Consider the following 23,630-nt stretch of genomic DNA (forward strand, 5'->3'; position numbering starts at 1 on the left):
CCTTTGAACTAGAATGATGAGTATCCTTATCAGAGTCCTTCTTTAAGCTATGAATATACTGTAAAATTTGTACCTTGAAAATTCAAGATCAAAGCTTTCATGGGCCTTTCATGAGAAATGCCTAAGACAAAAACTTTTTTTAGTTCAAAAAGAACACAGTTTGCTCTCTAGTGACACCATGTGGTCTTGGGCTTCTGTGCCTCTCACTTCAAGCACTCGTCACTTAAAGGAATATTTCACCCAAAAATGAAAATTCTCTAATTATTCACTTACCCTGATGCCATCCCAGATATGTATGACTGTCTTTCTTCAGCAGAACACAAATTAAGATTTTAAGTAAAATGTTGAAGCCATCAGGCTGCTGGCTGTTTGATAGTCCAAAAGGCATATTTAAGCAGCATAAAAATAATCCATGTGACTCCAGTCGATTAATTAATGTCTTCTGAAGCAAACCAATAGGTTGGTGTAAGAAACAAATCGATAATTAAAACGTTTTTAACTTTAAATCATTGCTTCTGCCCAGCGCTGTATTTCTGTTTGAAATTAACTAACTCTCTTGTGATGTTCGTTCCTCTGTTGTATACAGAGTGCGCGATTCTGACTTCTCGTCACCGATGCGTTGACTGGAAGGAAGCGATTTTTTAAAGTTGAAGTTTAAATTATCTATTTGTTTCTTACACCAACCTATCGATTTGCTTCAGAAGACATGAATTGATCAACTGGAGTCGTGTGGATTACTTTTATGCTGCCTAAATATGCCATTTGGACCGTCATATAGCCAGCAGCCTGATGGTACCCGTCTACTTGCATTATAAAGACCTACAGAGCTTCAACATTTAAAAATCTTACTTTGTATTCTGCTGAAGAAAGTCAGTCATACGCATCTGGGATGGCATCAATAAGAGAATGTTCATTTTGTGTGAACTACTCCTTTAAAGGGACAATTTACCCCAAAATGAAAATTCTGCCACCATTAGACTCTTGTTTTTACAAATCCGTATGACTTTCTCTCTTCTCTGGAACAAAAAGAAGATGTTAGGCAGAATGTTAGGGACTGACAGCCTCAGACACCATGCACTTTCATTGTAAGGGAAAAAAAGAGCAACGTTTGCAGGTTTTGGAGTGATATGAGGATGAGTTAACAACAACAGAATTTTCAGTTTTGGGTAAACTAACTCCCTAATCTCTGTGAGACATTTAAAGGGGTAGTTCACCCAAAAATGAAAATTCTCTCATTATTTACTCACCCTCATGATATCCCAGGTGTGTATGACTGTGTATGTTCACCAGAACAAATTTAAAGAAAAATAGAAAATAGAAATATTTAAGTACTTTTTTAAACTCTAAATCATGCTTCCAGTCAGCAGCAGTACGTGCGTTTGATGTAATCACGTTGGCATGTTCACATGAGAACTAACCCACGTACGACACACCCAGAAGAGTAGCGCTGTTTACAAGTGAGGAGGAATGCTGTACAGTAGCTTGTTTTTTTGCTGTTGTTGTTTTTTTTTTTATCTGTTTCTTTACTCACAATGGTGTGTTTGTGTGCTTATCCTGGATGTCTCATCTGAGTGGAGAATGTAAGATTATGTCTGTATCATGGCAACGTGAATACATCACATGAGAGGCTGCTTGAAATCCAACCTCTCGTGAAGCTTACCGGAAGCGATAATTTAGAGTTAAAAAGTACTTAAATATTGATATTTTTTTGCACCAAAAGCGATCGTATTGCTTTAGAAGACATTAATTTAACCGCTGGAGTCGTATCAATGATGTTTATGCTGACTGTCTATGATTTTTGGAGCTTCAAAAGTCTGATCACCATCCACTTACTTTGAAGGACCTACTGAGCTAAGATATTTTCCTATGTGTTCTGGTGAAGAAAGTCATACACACCTGGGATATCATGAGGATGAATAAATAATGAGAGAATTGTAATTTTTGGGTGAACTATATCTTTAAATTAATTAATTTAGCAGATTCTTTAATCCAAAGCGATTTACAAATGTGGAATACTACAAAAGTATTTTATCATAAAAAAACAGTAACATGAGAAGTCCTGCAATACAAAGTTCAACAACTGCTGAGAAATGTACAAAAGTACGGACTAGTACAGAGATACAGGTGAGACACTGAAACAACAGAAAATAAAACACTAAGCTAATCAGATTTTTTCATTAGCAGAATAAAAGAATAACTTTTCCAATGTTGATGAATACTGAAAAAGCCAATTATGAATGACTTATGTTGTGATATTTGATTTGCATCACTTTATTGCATTACGATAATTGCCCTAAATTGCAGGGTTTTGATTTTCTGGAGACAGGTTTAATTGATAAACTTCTTGTGTTTAAAAATGCATGTCAATGTTTGGAGATGTAATAATAGGAATAATGATACTTTGGCTGCAGCAGTTGTTTGGTTCTCCCAGCGCTGCACCAGTGAGGTCTTGTTTCCTAATCCTGCTGCCCACATTGGCCTTCCATCCTCTAGCTCGTTCCCCTTATCCTGTGGCTCAGGTGCCCTGTCATCTTTCTCTGAGATTACCCCGTCATTCTGAGGTTGATCATGTGAGACAGTATTGGCAGACTGTTGGGAAAACAGGTGGGATGTTAACTTGGGGCTTGATGATAGACGTGGGTAAGCTGGCGAAGGTGTGGGACTTGTAGATTGTACAGAGGTTTGTGGTGTTTGAACCGGTCCTGTTCGCAGTGATGACGACTGTTGGATGGGTGGAGTTTGTGGTGTCCATAGTGTTGATGATAGCTGTTTTACTGTGTTTACAGTGTGAGTGGTGGATTGTATGTTCGATGTGCATGTAACTGTTGACTGAGCTGATTTTGTAGTTGAATTACAAATTTGGGTTTTTGATTGAAACTTAAGTTCTCTGGTACTGTCAATTTGTGACTGACTGGTGGCTGTCTGAGTTGGATTTGTACATATTGTTGAAGGTTGGCTTGTAGTTGTTCTAGTGTGGGCTTCCAAAGGTGAAAACTGAGTGGTAGTTTGTGTAGATCTTCCAGATGGTTGTGCAGATGGTACTGTAGTCATCTCTGTTTGTTTCAGAGAAGGCTGTGTTGCTATCTGCTGGCTTATAATGTTTTGTGTGATTCTTGCGTTGGCTTGTGAAGTGGATGTTTGAGTTTGTGGTGTTGTTGTGTTCGAGGTTGTTGGTCGCGTGTTTGTTTGTAAGCCGGGGAACTCGGGCAGTCTACTGGTAAAGAGCTGTTGTAGACTTCTGGTCTTCTCTCTAGCCATCTCCATCCAGGACACCTCGGAGGCTGTAGATGTTGGTGTGTTCTCCTTAGAGGACACAGCTGTAGTCTCTTTTGGAGGCAAATCTATAATTTCTTTAGGGAGTGAAGGGACAATCTTATTGGCCTTGCTAGGTGAAGGTGACGACTGAGGAGGTTCTGAAAATACATAAGAATCAAAACACTTTTAATATAGTGCAAGACTTGTAAGGTTATACATTTTGTTTGCATTACATTGCCAACTTCAGTAACAAGCTTATTCAAGTGTTATACGAGTCCTAAAGAGCATGCGAGTCAACAAGTAGACTGAAAGTGTCCACAAAATAACATGTTGCTTTGGTAGCAATTGCATTTTTCATCTCACATTTACATGACAATTACATGGAAATTACATGACTGTGGCAACACTTTTGCAAAATGACATTGCATGGTTCATTACATGTATTGTGACAGTTCCAAAGTGAAACGTCCACTGAGTGGTGCTTAAAGCAAGTTAAATGTTCTCCCAAACAGACAAGGTTTTTAAGGATAATGCTCTATCGAGGTTTAAATCAACAAAACTGACCTTCCTACCCTAATTATTTACCTGGCTGACACCTGTTTGCTAGCTCACTAATATCGCAGACGATTATGATTAATTAACCGTGAGAGGTTATCGCAATTAAAATACGATTAATTGTGCAGCCATATGTATTTGTCAGTGGCGAATTCTCAGGGCCAGCAAAACCTTCTCTGCTGGCCTAACATGCCAAATAAATAAATATTTTTCATCCTTTCATTCTTAATCACCTTTTTGCCTATGTATTTTTAATCGCTTTCCACTCTTAATTAATCTACAAACAAATTGCATGCCCGAAGCAGCACGTAAGTCTGAGCTCCACCCCTTCAGGCCTTCAGAATTTCTGCAGAATCCCTCAACAGTACAAATGAATGAGCAACTAAAGTCAGATTGTCAGAGTCATCAGCCAATCAGATTGATTTATTTGTTCTTGGTGGGTGTGATCTTTAGAATATGTCCCGGTGAAGGTCTTCTAGCTGGCCTTGAGTGATGCAATCACGCTTTAAGTGATGTACGTAATTCAAGAGCGAAAAGCATAAGATCAAGCTGTCTGACGAGTTGGCTGTCATCACTGCTGGTATTGCCGTTGAGAAAGATCTTATGAATTTAAAAACATGAGATGTTCTGCATGACCATGTGATTGCTTAATTTATTAAACAGGAAAGGAGGACTGATTTTCACTTCAAGTAAATTGGTAAGTGCTTTTTACATTGTTATAGCAACATCAGGAGTTTTCTAAGTGTAAATTAGGCTGCTTGAGCATTCAGTGTCGGATCAAGTTTTAAAAAGTAGAGCTGCGTTCCATTCAACTCGGAAAGTCGGATTTTACAACTTCCTACTAAGAAAAATGCAATGGAATGCATCTTGAAGTCAGAATTACAACTTGTAGGCTTGTGCAGAAATTCTCAACTCCGATTTCACCGAGATGCAGGGGCATGATGACACACAAACATGTCGACACACAGGGAGATATACAAAGTAAGTGATAAACATTCACTTTATTAATAATATCGATAAATGAGTTTGTTTCCACGTTACATGATATAAAATCTTGTTTAACAAACGCCTGCAGAAACAGGTGTATAAAACATAATCTCTTTTGATAATCGTACTCCTGAAGCACAAATGCTAGCGCTGCAGCATTGTTTATCAGTTGGGTTGCTAGGAGACATCTCTAATTAGAGTCAAACCCCTGCAAAGCTAACGGGAGCGTTGCAGTTCTGAATATCGGGGAATGGAATGCATTTATGGTCAGAGATCGGAGATTTCAAGTAGGAATATCCCTCATACAACTTGAATGGAACACAGCATAACCGTGTACCCTGATGAAACAAAATTTATTGCAAGCACCATTTAAATCGCAAATATTATTAGATAGATTTTTCCAGGTATTATAGACCTCCTTGGTAGATTCATATGAAAAATTATGATTTTTGAATGTCTGTTCGGGAGACGTTCATTTCACAAAACAGTCATGCTGCAGTTAAAATTAGGCTTGAGCATTAAGTGTCATTTCAAGTTTTGGCTTTCGTGCGTGGACGAGTTTTTAAAATGTCAATTGGTATTACTATTTAGCTGTGACATAATGTATGATGCCCAAAGGCATAGGGTGTCTTATTCATTGTGAAACTGTGTTTTCTTGATGGCATGAATACACTGAAGGCCTAGACTGTAAATGCACGGCCCGCCACTGTTATTTGTGAATAAAATCACATGGCACATATACTATGCACTTTTGTTTTAATCATGCCACCCCTTTACTGTAGTGTTTTGCTGTTCACTGCTCTAAAATTCACTAATCATTAATGGGGAATAGAGAAGGGAAAGGTTTTATTAGTTTGTTGGTTCAGGAAAGTCCTTTGTCGCTTTAGAAAGTAGAGGTTTGGCTTAAAATTGCATATCATATGACAATTGTCTAAACGTCTATGTGGACATATTTCTGGGGGTTATGTGGATGCTAAAGGAAGCCCTACAATAAGAAAACTGATAAACACACACACACACACACACACACACACACACACACACACACACACACACACAAAGGAGGTAAAAAGAGACGCTCCAATCTAGGGCACAACACCACTTATGCGCATCCCAGTGATGTGCTTAAGTGTAAACAGAGTGCTTCAAAAGTGCGAAAATGTAAGATTATTGTGGGTGCACAAGTTCACGGCATTAAACAGTTTTTTCTTCTGCATCAGTTTATTAAAGCAATCCGTTCTCTCAGACACCCCAAGACAAAGAATCGGCAACAGACTCTAAATACTGTCCACAACACCTTTCAAGTAAACCTTTGGACTATGAATAATAATGGGAACATTACTCACAGCAGGCAATTTAAAGTCTAATCATGACTAAAATTGACATTTATTGTTGAAAGTGGTGAATATTTACAGAAGCAATGCTTTAAATAATGAGGACGATTTAAGACGCAACTTTTCAGTTTACTTGCTGATAGCACTAGGGTGGCCAGATATCCCATTTTTCCCGGGACAGTCCCATATTTAAGCACTTTTTCCTAATAATCGTGTTTTGTTCCGTATTTCCCCTCTCCTAATATTTCTCTATCGCCTATGTGGCTTTCTCAGTCATTTGTGTATTCTAATCAAAGGTAGCCATGGATACGGCTTGTAAAACCAATAAAATCACACTGTGTTATTTGAGGTACATGATTGGATTAAAATATCCAATCACAATCCCCTATCAATAGACGTCCAGTTAGTGAACTGATTGAAGAGTCTGTTTGAAAGAGCACACAGATGATACTGCGGCTGGAAAAATGTCAAGGAAGCGTGCATGTAAATTTGATGAGGATCTTCAAAAAGTGTTCACATTTCTAAAAAAGGAGTCACAGACAAAGCCTAGTAAAGTGAGGTGTGAGATTTGTGGAGCTCGCTTTTCCATCGCCCATGGAGGCCACACCAACATCGCGCAGCATGTTCATACAAAAAAGCATGTGGATGCTGCTAAAATCAAGTGTGCCACACCAAGTGTTACCGATTTGTTTTGTGAAGCAAAATTCCAAATTTGACAAGGTGCATGCAAGTGAAGGACTTTTTGCTTATCATTCTGTTGTGCACGGCCATAGTTTTCGTTCAGCTGACTGCACTGCGAAATTGATCAAGAAAGTGTATGATCTGAAACTTTCTTCTGCCCGCACCAAATCTGAAGCTGTCATATGCAACGTACTCGCTTTTGTGCAGCTGGACTATCAGAAATTACTGCAGCATGGCAACACACGTTTCCTCTCTCTTGGTCCAGCTCTTGAAAGAATACTACACGTTTTCAATGGTCTGCGTGCATACTTTCTTTCTCAAGAAAATTGCCCCAAATTTCTAAGAGACATTTTCAGCGATCCTTTCACTGAACTTTGGATTGGCTTCGCACTCAAGCAAACAGCCACTTTTAACCGTGCACTGGAGATAGTAGAACAAGACCACATATCAGCCACAGAAGTGGCTTTGCACATTCATCACCTGAGAAAAGTCTTGCAGGCCAGTCTGGAGGAATCATTCATACCCTCTGACATTTAAAAGCAGTTGAATGCCCTGGTTGAAGCTGGTGACATGCGAGCGGATGATTTCTTTTGTGCAGTGAGAAACTTTTATTCAGCATTGGTGGATTATCTCCAAAATTGGAGCCGCTCATTGAAGAACACAGAAAAACTTGAGTGGGCCCTACTGAGAGACATCCCAGAGTGGAAAGTCATTCATAGCAGCCTCGAACATTTCTACTCCAGAATCCCCGCTCTCAGTTTGATTGACGAAACCACGCTCTTTGATGAGTGGGCTCGTGCAAAAACATTGTCACTCGTCGCATCACTGAGTGGAACATGAACAAGACAGCCGTGTCTGACAGTTCCATTTTTTTCGTGAGTTGGAGAGCAAGACCATCAACTTCGGAGTCTTAGCCAAGGCCGTGGAGTTTGTTTTATGCCTGCCTGTGGAGCGTGTGTTCTCATTAATGAATGCAGCATGGACACCAGATAAATCTCGACTCAGTGTAACAGTCATGAAGGCAATGCTTTCGTACGTCTTAATTTTGGACTGGACTGCTCTGCATTTTACAATAAACTCTTTAAAGACAAGCGTACACTGAGAAAAATTGCTGTACAAGGTGACAACAGTTTCAGATGCGGATTCACCCTCTACTTCGCATTGATCTGCGCCTAGGTATGGATACGTCAATTTCATTTTTGCTGAGCCCCTCTCAGTTGTCCCGTTTTCCACAAGCAGGAATCTGGTCACCCTAGACAGCACGCAAACGCTGTCAGCACGCTTAAACATTACAAAAAGTGGCATCTTTAATTCAACACTTTAAAATCACCACAGCTACAAATATTAAACTTACTAGTTTGTTGTTGGACGACTAGTGGAGTCTATGACTTCTGTCTGCATAATTTACATCCGTTATCTTCAGTCAGTCATTTAAATGCTGCCAAACAGTCAATTTAAGATGCTTTTTTGATGGATATGAATCTGGTAGATTGAATCCCTCTGTTATATTTTGGAATTCGTGTGTTTAAGCTTCAGTTTCACATGAATTGAATGTTCACATTCAGTTAGCGACACCTGGCCATTAAAGCACCTCGCGGCCACCATCCGTAACCATAGCAACAGCTCCAGTACCCACTCAGAGTTTTCCCATTTAGGCTTACAAAATCTTACAAAAAACTCTTTTATACTATATATTTATACATTATATATAATATTTTTGCCACATGTAAATAAAGCATTTCATGGGTTTTAACGATGGATTCTAAATTCTTATGGTTAAATTAACCGTGATATTTTTAATCGCAGTTAATAGTAAAACTGTATAATCCAGTCATCCTTAAATCAATGCATACTCTTAAATATTTATACACTGTATCATATCAAAAATTCAGAAAAAAGCAGTAGGGTTAATGTTTCATAAAACATTTACCCTTTCAGAAAATTACAATTCTTACCTGCTCATCTGAAATGCCTGTCTGGTTTACTCACCATGAAAAACAACTGATCATTTCTATGGACGCCTTTAACATATTCACTGATTCCACATATGACTCATGTGATATACCTTATGTTTTCTAAATTCATACGAAAGTTTTGTGTGGATAACGGGCCTACAGATCGAAATTGCATGTTGTCAGCCACTGACTGTGTCTTGTGAGTTTTATTCCTGCAGGGGGCGCTTGACCCTTCAAAATCGAATCCTCCATTCATCCGCATTTAAATCTATCCATTTGGAGACATTTTACACTGGATAGTAATTTTTAATAAAAACTGATAATTGCAAGGCTTCATACCTGTGAATAAAAATCCACCTCAGCATTATCTATAAAAGCATTTAAAAAAATCCTCATCAGGTAATAACAAACAACTGTGAGTTCTTGCATCCTGGCTAGCGCTGAGAAAAGTAAGTGGTACCACGTGACACCGCCGTCTAGTTGGGCGATACCAACTTGTACAATGGAGGGTGGAATTGTCTCAATATGACACTCACAGCCACGCAATTGCAAGTTATCTCATACAAAATTATTTTCAGCGTTGATAAAAATATATAAACAAGGACAGATGCATGATTGGGGGGGGGCAAATCACCCCCTTCGCAGCATTGGGGGGGGGGGGGTCGGGGACGTGTGCCCCCCGTCTCCCACAATTCTATGCCAGTGGTTAAATATTTGGACCAAACAGGTTTCTGAAAGCTTTGACTCAGAAAAGCACAGGCTGTTTCCTGGTGTGACCTGGAAAATTATTCACGTGGGAATGCTGTTCACACTGTCATAATTCTTTGCAAACTAGATAGGGCAGAGGATTTATATCTTTAGGCACCATGGAAAGCCACAAAAAGAAACTCACCGGGCTGTCTGAGGAAGCAGCCACCTCTCTCTTGGTCTCTACTGACACTCTTGTGTGGGGAACTGGAGGAAACTACAGAGGTTGAGGTGGAGGGCTCTTTGGTTTGTAGAGGAGGGTTTTTGAGTTTTGTATCAATTCTGATATAGCTCTTGCTAGTATGCTGGTTCTCAGGTTCCTTGCAGCTGGTTGAATCAGACTGTGAGGCCAGAGGTTTTACCCTGTCTTTTTGTGCCTTGTCCGAGCGGAACTTTAGTGAAAGAGAGGTGTAGCGCAGCTTTACTCCAAAAGCATTAGTAGCTTCTCTCACTTTTCCTTCCTCAACATCTGTCACATCCTCACCTGCCTCTTCTGCCTCCTCCACTTCCTCCTGTACCTCTTCCTCTGTAGCCTCAACCCCAATCTCCTGCATCTCATTGTCCTGACTCTCCTCCACATCCCTGGCCTGGGAATTCACTGCTAGATTGGGGGCTGCTTTTTCTTCTGACTTTGATTCTGGTGGTAAATTAGCACATGGGTCTTGTCTTCTTTTCTCAGCTTGTGGAATAATTTGGCACTGCGTCTTGGAATTTAAAGGAGGTTTGGCAGGAGATGGAGGTTCTTTTTTCTGTCCGGCTTGCCCAACTACTCCAGTGAAGCTTGCAGTCCTTGGCCGCTCATGATTCTTGTCTGAAGAAACAGTGAAGTGGAATGATCCAGACACCGGTCTCTGCTGCTTAGTGGACTCTGTCTGAGAGTGATCTTCCTGACCAACAGCCAACACTGTGGTGACAGGCTGAAGGGTCTTGGACTCATGCTTTTCATCTGTGGAAGGTGCATTTCTCCTCAAAGATGATGGTCTCAGACTCACTTCACAAATCACGCTGTCTGAAACTTGAGAAGAAGCCAGGTGCTGGTCTTTTGATTGGCAGTTTTCTACATTTACTGCATTCTGAACACCACATTTGCTCAATGAGTCTATCTTGTTTTGTATTACTGCATTAAACTTCTCATCTTGCATAACACTCAGTTCTTGTGTGGTAGTCACACTTGGTCTTACAGTTGGGTTTACAGCTGACACCAGGTTACTTTGGTTGTTCTTGAGTAGTTTGGAGCTATTAAGTATCTCACTCCCCTTTCGATCGATTGGCACCACTGGGATTGGGGGTTTGGCTGCCTGGGCTTGATCTGATTTTGGAAGGCATTTACTTTCTTTTGTAGACTCTTGGCCTGTTGTGGATGCTAGTGATGCAATAGGAGTCAGCTCCTTTAGGTTAAGGCTCTGAGGAGATGTGGACAGAATGCTTATCCCATGCTCATTTTCAGTTTGTTTACTATCTCCAGTACTCTGTAGAGACATTACAGGTGAAACTGGAAGGATGCTCTTGATGTGGGAAGTAGTGAGCCTCTCTCCTGGGCGTAACACTTGAGAGGAATATGAGCGAGCACGTATCTCTTTAACAAGAGGCAGCCCTTTGTCTTCCTCCCTCTCAGTCAATGAACATTCCAGGTTGTTCAAACTTTCAGAACGTGGTCTGCTTCCAGTCTGAAAGTACAAGGTGAGAGAGCTCATAAGGAAAAAACTATAGTTATAAAATATCAAATTAATATTTTACAAAATGTTTCACATGCCATTTTAAAGGAATGTTCCAGGTTCATTATGTTAAGCTCAAATGACAGCATTTGTTGCATAATTTTGATTCCCACAAAAAATTTTTTAAACTCATCCCTTGTTTATTAAAAAAATAAGGAGGAAGGAAAAATCACAGTTACAGTAAAGCACTTATAATCCAGTGAATTGGGCCAGTCCAAAAGTATTGCCACAATATGTAAACATTAAACAGTACATGCTTACATGATTTTAGTGTAATAAAATCACTCACAGGGTTTACAGCGTTACATCGCCATGTAAAAAAACTTGTCATCTTTAATACAACTTTATACATATAATATAAGCAATTTTATCACGTTAAAATCATGTTAACCCACATAATGTTAAATTTTGTGGCTATAGATTTGAAACAGTGCATATTTTAATGTTTATGGACTTTCACTTCCATTTTAAGTGCCGTATTACAGCCGCAATCTTTGCTTTTTAAAAACAAAAATAAACCAGGGATAAATCGGAAATATTTTCTGTATTGACCAACATCGTGACACAAATGTGGTTGATTTAATCTAATTTGCACTGAACCTAGAACATTCCTTTAATTTCAATATCAATAAACTGCAAGAATTAAAGGAAAAGTCCATCCAAAAAATTGTATTCTTCAGAAGACTTGGAATATTGAGTCATATGTACTATATTTATGTTGTATTTTTTTTCCTTTTTTGGATCTTGACAAATATGTTCACTTTGAACTGATAAGAACAGCATGTAGATGATTTAAAATGTCAAATTTTTTGTTCCATGGAAAAAATAACAGCATACAGCATACATGGAATGACCTGAAGGTGAGTAAATAATGCTAGAATTTTAATTAAGGGGTGAACTATTTCTGAAACTAATACATTAATTTAAAGACTTAGCACTGCAAAGAATGTTTGCCAAAAGCAATACTAATGGATAACGGGTTTAGAAGGAGGCTGTAAAAAAGTACTCACTGAAGTGATCACACGCTTCTTGGTACTGGCCCTTTGGTTCTTAGGTTTGACTGACATACGGTGATGAGCAGCAGAGTTGTCCAGGAGTGAAGTGAACTGGGGAGGAGCGTTAAAATCCACCACTGAGCTTGTGGAAAATCGGGAGAGGGGAGCAGGTGCTGGGCTAACGGGCCGAGGGGAGAGGGGCTGGGAAGAGGCCTGGAAAAAGACATTACATCACATGTCAGACAAAGAAATCTATTGAAAGTATAATGTCAAGTAGAAGGAAGTGTTGCACTCAAACAAGACTTGTATAACTTCAGGTGTGTAGAGACAAATCATTTTATCCAAAATCCACACAAGAATGACAAACAGACTGAAAAAGTAAAAAAATGTATTAAACTTGCATAGTGAAAAAGTGCAGCTTGTAAGTTAAAAACCAGCATGCAAATGTTTAGCTTTCTTCAATGCTCCAGTATTTTTTATAGATGTTTTTCAGTCTGTTTGTCATTCAGTGTGCGAACAGCATCTCTTGTGGATTTTAGGTATAATGTCAACACATGGGTGTTGAGAAAAATGACATAGGAAATGACAGCAGGCTACCTGTTCTTCCTCCTCACTTCCTGTTCCAGCTAAACTCAAGGTACTGTGGTTCTTGGGAGGGATGGGAAACTGCAAGCATAATGACATGGAGGTTTGCATCATATTTAGAGTGAGATAAGGGCAAGCAGTAATGGAGACACAAAATGAGTCAAAAACAGATGCAGATGATTTAGTCTGAAAGGCCATACTCATCTAGCAAACATGCATCCATCACCAATACATACTCCACATACACTTAAGTCATAATAATAATGGTTTAGAAGAACTAGCATGCTCTATACAGGATACTGCTGTATATTACAGCATACGCACCTTCTTTGATATGCTCTTGGATCCTTCACCACAAAGCATTTCAGAGGGACTACGAGGAAGGCCATCATCCTCTGAACTTCCGCCTAAGTCTTCAGGACGTTTCATGGGCAACAGCAGGGAAGGAGGACATAGATGCATCTTCTGCTGCTGGAGTTTCATCTAATCAACAACAACAAAAAGGAGTTTCAACTGTTTGCTCTCAATAAGAACAATCTGAAACATTCTGCAACATTCTCTGAAGCATGAGATCAAGGAATGCATTATATTTACTGTAGACTTGGAACAAGAAAGAGTTTCAGAACAAATGTTTCTGTGTCCTGTGTGTTTACGTTTCTGTGGTTAATTGTACCCACCTGCAGAGCTCGAATTTTGCCATGAATGTTCTCTTGAGACAGAACTCTTGGTGGCTCAGGGTCTGTATGACTGTGCTCTGCCAGGAAAATACTGTCATGTGAAAATGTGCGGGATCCTATCAAGCCTTGGGAGAAGCTAAGTAGAAAAGAGGTTAAATTTGATTGGGCAAGTACAAATCATGCAGGGGTTTAAATGTTTTATACAGCGTTTGATCAAAACTCACAAAGTTTTAATTTGACATTTGCAAGTTGATTCTTGTTATAGTGATATAATAATAAAAATACAAATAAAAACAGCAGGAAAGCCAGTAGACCAGACAATAGCAAAAGAGAGAGTATGTGACACTTACTGATCATCCTCTGAGCCTTCAACACCCAATGTGATGTCACTCTCAGACTGACTCTGCTTCAAACCACTATCATCCTCTTTCATCCTTATCTTCCCAAACAGCCGTGACTTGAAAGACTTTAACCTAGACTTGTTCTTTCCTAAACACCAGACACATAATGCCTTTGGATTATATTATACTGTAGTATATTCAGTGACACCAAAAAGTATTTAGACACTGAACCCACAATTCAAACGTAAGAATTCATCTGAATGGCATCTGTTAACTAATGAAGTTAGACCATTGCTAATAAATACACTTTTCTTTGCCATTCCTACAATTAACTGGTCTGAAGATCATAATAGTGGATGTTTGAGGTCAGACTTCCTCAAGTTCACACAGGTGCCCAAAGATGTAGTTATCTATTGTTGTATCATTTAAAACCAAAACAAAGCTAAAATGTTTTGCTTGAAAAGCATGCTTATGCAATCTTTGCAATAAATGCCACTCTGTTTCATATTTTGTTATCTAATGCAATTAATTCATTTTAAGTGTCCAAACACTTTTAATGCTTTTGTTTTTGATAGTGGATTGGAAGAAACTCATATCTGACATTATAATTTATTTTATTTTATATTTTTAGATATAATATTATTGCTTTACACTTAATGCACAGTCCCTATATTAATGGCAACATTATGCCATTAATAGAAAGAATCCTGACCTGTTAAATTGTTACTGCCTCCTCCCTCTGGGCTTCCTGAAGCTTCCAGAGCATTCATCTTCACCGCTACAGCTGTTAATGAGGACAGTTACACAGAAATCAATAAAGATAGAACAAGAAGTAATAAGAAATTAAATCAGGAGAGGTTTGGACAACAGTTCAACCATAAATGAAATACTCTGGTTCATAGAAAAGGTTCTAATTTCAGACAATTGAAAATCATAGTTTACCAACAAAACTAGTTGTAAATAGTTGTTAAACTGCAAATTGTTCAAATAAGTTACAGAGAAAATGAGTTGTTCTTCACCTCAAACGGGGTAGCAGAAGGGTAATTTATTGACACTGACATGCGAAATACTTGAGGAAAAGTGTTGCTAAATTTTCTCTGCTTGCTTTAGGTCTACACCGTTATCTGATAAGAGAAAGCTTTTTTCAAGCCACCAGAGATCAAAGGTAATTACATTTACCATGTGATTAGGCTTGTGTACTTATATACTACCACGCAAGGAAATGGATTCAGCATAATTACAATTTTGCATGTTCTGTTACTTTAGAACAAAAATAATTAAATACAAATTAGTAGCAGTATTCTGTAATGAAACTGTTATGTGCTTAAGTTCTTCCAGCCCTTTTACTAGGGAACAAAAAAGGAGCAAAACCAAATGTTTGGGGCACCGTGTCCTTATTTTGGACAAGTGTGTCACCCTTATTTCTACCTTATGAGTGTCTGTATTATATTATACATTTTATAGGTTTGTTGTCATTTCTTATCACTGAACATGCCTTGATAACACAGACATGTACTAACGGAAAAACACACATGCAAAGTCCACCAAGTCCCTCCCTTTTTTTTAATACCTCTGCTTATTTGTGTGGCTCCACTGCACTCATTTTTACAAAAATTTACATAGGAAACATATTTATATATATTCTTTAAAGATAAATAATAACAATCTCCTTATAATGTCCAGCGCGATATCGCTTGATGACAGTGCATAGAGACCACTGTAAGATTTCACTGAGCACTAATCTTACAACTACAGATTAATCACAAAGTTCTGGCACAGCCTAACAGAACAAGGGCTTAAATGCTGCCATGACACACAAATTCACTGATCAAAAATGGTGGCAGAGAAAATTAATGAATGAATTTTATGGATTTAGAAACAAGGAAAGAAAGCTAACCCTATTAAAAGCATTAATACTGATTATCAACTTCAATTACTTATTCAGTAACTCATAAAATAATGAAATGAGAAATAATTTCCTATGTGAAAAGAGATGCACTAGAATTACCCTAGAACACAGTACTTCAAATAATATGAGCAGGAATGATAACGTACTTACTCTGTCTGTGAAAATCCTCTTTCCTCTTTTCTGTGTTGCCTGATTTAGCTGTTTTCTTCCTTTAAAATGATATGCGTATCCTTACATCAAAATAAATGTGACAGCTCTATCCCAGTCTCAAACATTTTCAGACAGTTATAGGGGCTGGAAGGCAGATTGGAGAAAGAACAAAATCAGGAGAGGCACTGGTGAAACAGAGAGGGAGGAAAAGGGAAAAGGCAAAGCAGGCATCGACAAAGAACCACACTGATGAGATTGACGTTTGGCATTAAGGAGTTGGACACGCACTCTGTCGAACTCGGTTACATTCCCAACAACTGCTTTTACCACACACTTAAGCTCCTTCTAAAATACTAAACAGCTTTTGAAGCACAGAGACAGAAAGGGAACAGTGTGCTGGTGGTTGGATGCAGAGCTGATGAAGCCATCAGCCAATATAACCCACCACCCATCACTCTTTCAACTACAGTGCATTTACAGTATTTTGATAGAAAGAGAGAGAGACAGGGAGCACGAGTTAGCTATTTAGTCCAAAATTAACATGAACTGGGCCAGTCATGCAAGCTACAGACGTAGCAAATTTAAATTCCTTTTTGTTGGTCTTGTAACAGTTGAAAATATCACTGTTAAGGTAACCAAACAACTGTCGTCTGTGTCATGCATTTGCATTGACAGACATGGGTGCAATTCAGTTTTTGTATGCAAATTATCAAAATGAAGTCACACTCCACTGAAAGGTAGGTTAGCTTGGGTGAAAAGTGGTTGATTCGAATTATAGCACTAGCTTAGAGTCTAAATTAGGCTGATGGTCTGCCTAGTACTGATGTAACGGGAACCAGCTGGTACGTGAAAGCTGTGCGGTATGAGTAAACCTCACTCCCCTGGCCTCAAGAGGCGCACTAGCATCTTACGCTAGAGACTGTAGCCTTTAGCCTCCTCGTTAGCACGTCCGCCTCCCATGCCAGCTGATGCCGGTTCGAATCCCGCTCTGAGCGGGCCGAGCAGGACCGAATACAGTGGTGCCGTGACCCGGATGGGTGTGAGGTTTAGAGGGGTGAGTGTAATGGGAGCCCGCTGGTACATGATAGCTGTGCGGTATGTGTAAACCTCATTCCCCTGGCCTCAAGAGGTGCACTAGCGACTGACACTAGAGGCTGCAGCCTTTAGCCTCCTCGTTAGAACGCCCGCCTCCCATGCCGGCTGATGTCAGATCAAATCCCGCTCAGAGAGGGCCGAGCAGGACCGGTCACACTGGCGTGCAACAACGCTGACTGTGATGCTAAAATCACAAGGGTCACTTGGTTAAGAATTGAACGGTTCGTTGACATGGTGGCATTAAATCTGACTTGTGTATTTTCTGCGCCTCTAGGATCACCAAACAGAATTGCAAAAATAATGATTGTATTCAAGCAGGTTTCCCGATCACTACCATGTCCATTGGTCAGTCAAACTGATAGTCTTGCCTCAAAACTCACACTTTTGGTTGAGCCTATGTCAATGTGTCAGACTGGTTCAAATGCTCAAACAAATAATGCAAAGTTTTGAAAGCGCCATGAGCCTCAGATTTTACTCCTTTCAGAGAAACCTACAAATGGCTTATAGTTCGAGTTGTATCAGGATATTAAGCTGGGATAGGAGGACGTATTTTAACATCAGAACAAATTGCACACTTAGACAATGACAGGAGCTTTCAGCTCCCTCTTGTTCATTACTATAAGTAACTGTGAAAGTAGGCTACAACCTATTTGTAATGTTTAAAATGTGAGATAAACCAGTGACAGACTGGTTGTTAAAAAAAAGTAGTTGGCCATTTGTACACATTCATTCAGACAATTTAATCTCCCATTCATTGACCCTCTGACCCTACAAATGTTACACTTTAGTCAATCATTCATTTAACTACCCATTATCTCTGATGATGGAACGTTTTGTATCCAGCACTCCGAAGCACAGGGCAGCTTTGCCCCAGATACAGAGCATAAATCTGTGTCAGGATCCAGAGTTGGCCACAAATCCCTCTCGTTTACTCCTGGACAAAAGTCAGCTCGACATCTGGGTGACTTTCAGCTAGCCTACATTAATGCGTCTGGTCTTCAAATCTAATCCATCTGTTAATTTAACATTTTCATATTCAGATGGGCATTTAAAGAGGGAGCAAAAGTCATATGCACATACAGTATGTGTCATTTAATGTAACTTATTATAAAAATGGGTTTGCCATGGAACATTTTACTAATGCTGAGGCAACGATACCCTCAGATTATATTCGGACAAGGAAATACAGTATTTTTGCCATTTATCTGATGAATTGTTTGAAAAGGATCATATAGGCTATTTTATACCCACATGCATTCATGTCATAATCTGATCTGATTTTCTATTAAACTTGAATTATCTTAATCAGTCAAGCACATTTTGTAAATTCCAGTGCTCATGTTATGTTGTAATTGCATGCAAGTACATAGCAATTACACATTGTTACTATTATCAATGTGACAAATATTTGTAGTTACATGAAATATCTGCAATGTAAAGTGTCACCCATTTTAATTGATAAAATTTAACACATGATCCCATACTAATAATCATCACCACCCTCATCAGGATGAATCACACAAAAGTTTCAAGAATATGTATCTCTCGTTGTCATATATCACCCAAAAATAATATTAAAAAGAGGTCATATTTTGCATAAAGGAAATGAAGCCAATTTTAGCATATTTAAGGTTTTGCATTATTGTCATGATAATTACATAGCCTTCTGCCACACCCCCGCCCCATTCTCATTACTGTAAAAAAATAAAATAATAATCTGAAAAAAAAAACATTGTATTGCAGTAATGCATTTCTATTATGCTGTAAAAATATTACTGTAAAATTACCGTTTTAATAAAGAGAGAGAGAGAGAGAGAGAGAGAGAGAGAGAGAGAGAGAAAGAGAGAGAGAAAAAAAAACTCAAAAGTAATTTGGGAGGAAATGTGCTTAGCTGTAATGAAAATAATGTCACATCACAACACACAAATATTAATGTTCCAAAATTAGGCTTCAGTTTCTTTAAGCAAATTATATATATATATATTTATGTTGGGGTGAAATGTGAACTGTGCGTGTTTTCATGAGATTCACCCATCAACATCATCATCATCAATAGTAGCCTACACTAAGTTCCCTTGAGAGATGATTAATGTGTTATTTAAAGACACTCTCTATATTTTTGAGATGAGGAGCGCATATCGAGATTAAGGGCGATTATAGACAGATTTAATCCCCTCCTGCAGGGAATTCATCCATTTTTCATTGTAAATGTTTTCTAATAATACAGTTATATAATAATAATAATAATAATAAGCAAAATATTTGAAAGACACAATATGCTAACTAAAAACAATGTCTGATTTTGCGCAAGAGTTAGTTATTAAAATCAACATGGTTTCTTATACTACACCCATTTTCCGTTCATAAACACACAGTTTTTTATGGTCAGAATGCCCCATATCCAAGATCACAGGCTCATATAAAAATGACCTCATACAAACAGATATTTTAAAAAGCATGAAATTAAAGTTATCGGTTGATAAAAAATAGGGTACATGTGATATTAGCACACATGCTTTTTTTTTTTTTTTTTTTTTTTTAATAAATAAAATGAATAAATCTTACGCTGGCCAATATAAAAGATCTCAAATCAAAAACAATACGGCAACTAACACTATGAATGTCTTGAAACTTGTAGAAATGTGTCGGAATATACTCACATTCTGATGTACTTCATTGAGAAAGTAAAGTTCTCGCTGTATTAATGCGATGTCTGACATTCACTTGCTTTTTAACTGAGGTGGTGAAGCAAAAACACCGTCGTGTGATCCGTGACGTTGAGCGCAAGGTGTAACATACCGCAATTCATCCCCATTTTAAACTAGTGATGTCGTTCACCGCACGTCCACAAGAGAGCGCTGCTGCACAGAATATTAACTTCATTGCAATCAGCACAAAAGTATAAAACAGAACACTCGTACAATTTCTTTTTTTATCCATAGCACATATTGGTGACGTACAGATATGATAAAATACTAAAATACTCCCAAATGCATTTTTTTAACTACACTTACAGACGCAGACCAGATAATAAATACAAATGGCAGTCTTGAATGTTTAAAAATAGCAGAATAAAAGCAATGACATATGAAAGTTTATATTAGGCCACAGTCATCTCAGAATATTCCCCTGCACTTTATATTGGTACAGATCAGCATATTTTAAAAAGAGACATTAAAATCGGTTGTTTCTCATTATATAAGTTAGAGAACAATAACATGCTGAAAATGGGCTATATAAAGGCACATCTTTTGTTGTCCAAGTACAGTTGAAGGCAGAAGTTTACATACACCATAGATGAATACATTTAAACTCGGTTTTTCACAATTCCTGACATTTAATCGTAGAAAACATTCCCTGTCTTAGGTCAGTTAAGATCACTATTTTATTTTAAGAATGTGTAATGTCAGAATAATAGTAGAGAGAATGATTTATTTCAGCTTTTATTTCTTTCATCACATTCCCAGTGGGTCTGAAATTTGCATACACTTATTTAGGATTTGCTAGCATTGCCTTTCAATTGTTTAACTTGTGTCAAATATTTTGGGTAGCCTTCCACAAGCTTCTCACAATAAGTTGCTGGAATTTTGGCCCATTCCTCCAGACAGAACTGGTGTAACTGAGTCAGGTTTGTAGGCCTCCTTGCTCGCACACGTTTTTTCAGTTCTGCCCACAAATTTTCTATCGGATTGAGGTCAGGGCTTTGTGATGGCCACTCCAATACCTTCACTTTGTTGTCCTTAAGCCATTTTGCCACAACTTTGGAGGTATGCATGGGGTCATCGTCCATTTGAAAGACCCAGTTGCGACCAAGCTTTATCTTCCTGGCTGATGTCTTGAGATGTTGCTTCAATATATCCACATAATTTTCTTTCCTCATGATGCCATCTATTTTGTATAGTGCACCAGACCCTCCTGCAGCAAAACACCCCCACAACATGATGCTGTCACCCCCATGCTTCACGGTTGGGATGGTGTTCTTCAGCTTGCAAGCCCCACCCTTTTTCCTCCAAACAGTTCAATTTTTGTTTCATCAGACCAGAGGGCATTTCTCCAGAAAGTAAGATCTTTGTCCCCATGTGCACTTGCAAACTGTAGTCTGGCTTTTTTATGGCGGTTTTGGAGCAGTGGCGTCTTCCTTGCTGAGCAGCCTTTCAGGTTATGTCGCTATAGGACTCGTTTTACTGTGGATATAGATACTTGTCTACCTGTTTCCTCCAGCATCTTCACAAGGTCCTTTGCTGTTGTTCTGGGATTGATTTGCACTTTTCACACCAAACTACATTCATCTCTAGGAGACAGAATGTGTCTCCTTCCTGAGTGGTATGATGGTTGTGTGGTCCCATGGTGTTTACTTGCGTACTATTGTTTGTACAGATGAACATGGTACTTGCAGGCGTTTAAAACATTAAAATAATGATCCGCACTCAAAGCTTTTTGTTGCTTCTTTTTTAATTAACATGGGGGAACAAACACAGACGTTTAGGCTACTAGGCTTTCCTCAGCGAATTCGAAAATATCTATCCACCCATTTTCTTATATAGACCACGTCATGACATCACATAATTAGAAAAGCCATTTGTTTTGTTACAAAATACATTCAATAACATTAAATAAGGTATGAGTAAATTATATACATATATACACCAATCCCAACAAGATATCCGTTTAGACAAAGATTTTTTTATACAAGCATCAAGTATTCAATAACATTTAATCAAAACCTTCGATGAAGGTGAGAATCATCAATAAAAGTAAGAATCAACAATAAAAGTAAGCTCTCTAAATTGAAGCATCAGGTATAAACTGTCATAAATCAACACGGATCTTAACTTTTAGAAAATACAAATTAATGTACATATCAGAAGATCTCCATGATCAAATATTTACAATTAACAATTTATTGTGCTATATTTAATGACATTCAATTCACAAAACCCTGAAATACTGATTTCTTTTGATTTTCCCATGATGTCAAGCAAAGAGGCACAGAGTTTGAAGGCAGGCCTTAAAACACATCCACTGGTACACCTCCAGTTCAGTAAACCTCCTATCAGAAGCTAATTGGCTAATTGTCTAAAGACTTGACATCATTTTCTGGAATTTTCCAAGCTGCTTAAAGGCACAGTTAACTTACTGTATGTAAACTTCTGATCCACTGGAATTGTGATATAGTCAATTAAAAGTGAAACAATCTGTCTGTAAACAATTGCTGGAAAAATTACTCGTGTCATGCACAAAGTAGATGTCCTAAATGACTTGCCAAAACTATAGTTTGCTAATATTAAATCTGTGGAGTGGTTAAAAAATGAGTTTTAATGACTTCAACTGTGAGGACTGCTTGTGAGGATACAGTACATCCCTATTCCCTATAGACATGCCAGGCAGTGGAAGGACCTTTGAAGACTATGACTTCTTGGTGTGTTTTGTATGAAAAATGTCCACAGTAGTCTCATGACACTCTCTCAAATCATAATCACAGTATCCAATGGAGAAGCGACCCTTAAAGAGAAGAAATTATTTTTTATATTTTCGTGTTTTAGGTCTATAGGCTAATGCATTTTTAAACAATTCACAGATATAAATGCTTAGGAAGGAATAGTTCACCCAAAAATGAAAAATGTCTCATAATTCTACACAACATAAATGAAGATTTTTAGAAAAAATCTCTCAGCTCTGTAGGTCCATACAATTCAAGTGAATGGTGTCCAGAACTTTGAAGGTCCAAAAAGCACATAAAGACAGCATAAAAGTAATCCATACGACTCCAGTGGTTAAATCCATATCTTCAGAAGCAATATATTAGATGTGGGTGAGAAACAGATCAGTATTGAAGTCCTTTTCTATTATAAATCACCACTTTCACTTCCACATTCTTCTTCTTCATTTTTTTTTTTTTTCCCGACAAATCACATTCTTTGTGCATACCGGCACTTAATGGTCGGGGCTGGTCAAAGGTTGAGATTTATAGTGAAAAAGGACTTACTGATCTGTTTCTCACCCACAGCTATCAAATCACTTCTGAAGACATGGATTTAACCACTGGAGTCTTATGGATTACTTTTGTGCTGCCTTTATGTGCTTTTTGGAGCTTCAAAGTTCTGGCCACCATTCACTTACATTGTTTGAACATAAAGAGCTGAGATGTTCTTCTAAAAAAAATTATTTGTGTTTTGCAGAAGAAAGAAAGTCACACATTTGGGATGGCATGAGTTTTCATTTTTGGGTGAACTATCCCTTTAATTGAGTGAAAACTGTTCCATTAAGGTGGTACCTTTGGTTTTTTGAAATAATCAAGCCCTCTGCCGATTTTAATAATCCAACCATTATTAAACCTGAGGGGAAAAAAGTGAATATGAAGTAACTCAACTGCACCCAACAACAAATGATCAGCTGTTTTCACTGTGCTGCAGCAACAAATACACACTTGTTAATACCATTCATTTTTGGAACTCCATTCTCACAATTAAGTGCAATTCAGCAATATCACATGATCAATAGTGCTGTTGTAGCACCTGTGGCCAAATAAAAGCAGTTCTGATATTCAGTACAACAGTGTGCTTGCAGGTCTGATACTACATTCATACAACTCTTCTATAAAAAAATGTGTGTTTCTATTCAGTTATTTACTTATTCAGTAGTTTGATTT

General features: G+C 38.2%; 2 protein-coding genes across 5 annotated transcripts in view; both read right to left on the reverse strand.

The window, feature by feature from the left end:
* LOC127448453 (uncharacterized) overlaps positions 1-19,695 on the reverse strand; it is a 21,106-nt gene extending 1,411 nt beyond the window's left edge. The window contains exons 1-10 of one of the 3 annotated variants that reach the window (XM_051710977.1): positions 19,642-19,695; positions 15,887-16,030; positions 14,540-14,611; positions 13,837-13,975; positions 13,487-13,622; positions 13,134-13,292; positions 12,822-12,890; positions 12,240-12,437; positions 9,660-11,181; positions 2,401-3,413 (exon numbers count right to left, since the gene is read on the reverse strand). In XM_051710977.1, coding sequence (XP_051566937.1) covers positions 2,401-3,413; positions 9,660-11,181; positions 12,240-12,437; positions 12,822-12,890; positions 13,134-13,292; positions 13,487-13,622; positions 13,837-13,975; positions 14,540-14,597 — 3,294 coding nt within the window. In that variant the 5' untranslated portion in view covers positions 14,598-14,611; positions 15,887-16,030; positions 19,642-19,695. Of the gene's footprint in view, positions 1-2,400; positions 3,414-9,659; positions 11,182-12,239; positions 12,438-12,821; positions 12,891-13,133; positions 13,293-13,486; positions 13,623-13,836; positions 13,976-14,539; positions 14,612-15,882; positions 16,324-19,641 lie in introns of those variants that run through there. The other 2 variants (XM_051710978.1, XM_051710979.1) reach the window with 2 other exon arrangements.
* The window catches only part of LOC127448468 (MIT domain-containing protein 1-like), a 202,494-nt gene that overhangs the window by 177,407 nt on the left and 1,457 nt on the right, over positions 1-23,630 (reverse strand). The window contains exons 6-7 of one of the 2 annotated variants that reach the window (XR_007898530.1): positions 23,256-23,316; positions 20,706-22,483 (exon numbers count right to left, since the gene is read on the reverse strand). Coding sequence is in view for 1 of the 2 variants with exons in the window: in XM_051711006.1 (XP_051566966.1) it covers positions 22,388-22,483; positions 23,256-23,316 (157 nt within the window). In the remaining variant the exon portion in view is untranslated. Of the gene's footprint in view, positions 1-20,705; positions 22,484-23,255; positions 23,317-23,630 lie in introns of those variants that run through there. The other variant, XM_051711006.1, reaches the window with a different exon arrangement.

The sequence above is a fragment of the Myxocyprinus asiaticus genome, chromosome 11, assembly GCF_019703515.2.
Source record: "Myxocyprinus asiaticus isolate MX2 ecotype Aquarium Trade chromosome 11, UBuf_Myxa_2, whole genome shotgun sequence".
NCBI lineage: Eukaryota > Metazoa > Chordata > Actinopteri > Cypriniformes > Catostomidae > Myxocyprinus > Myxocyprinus asiaticus.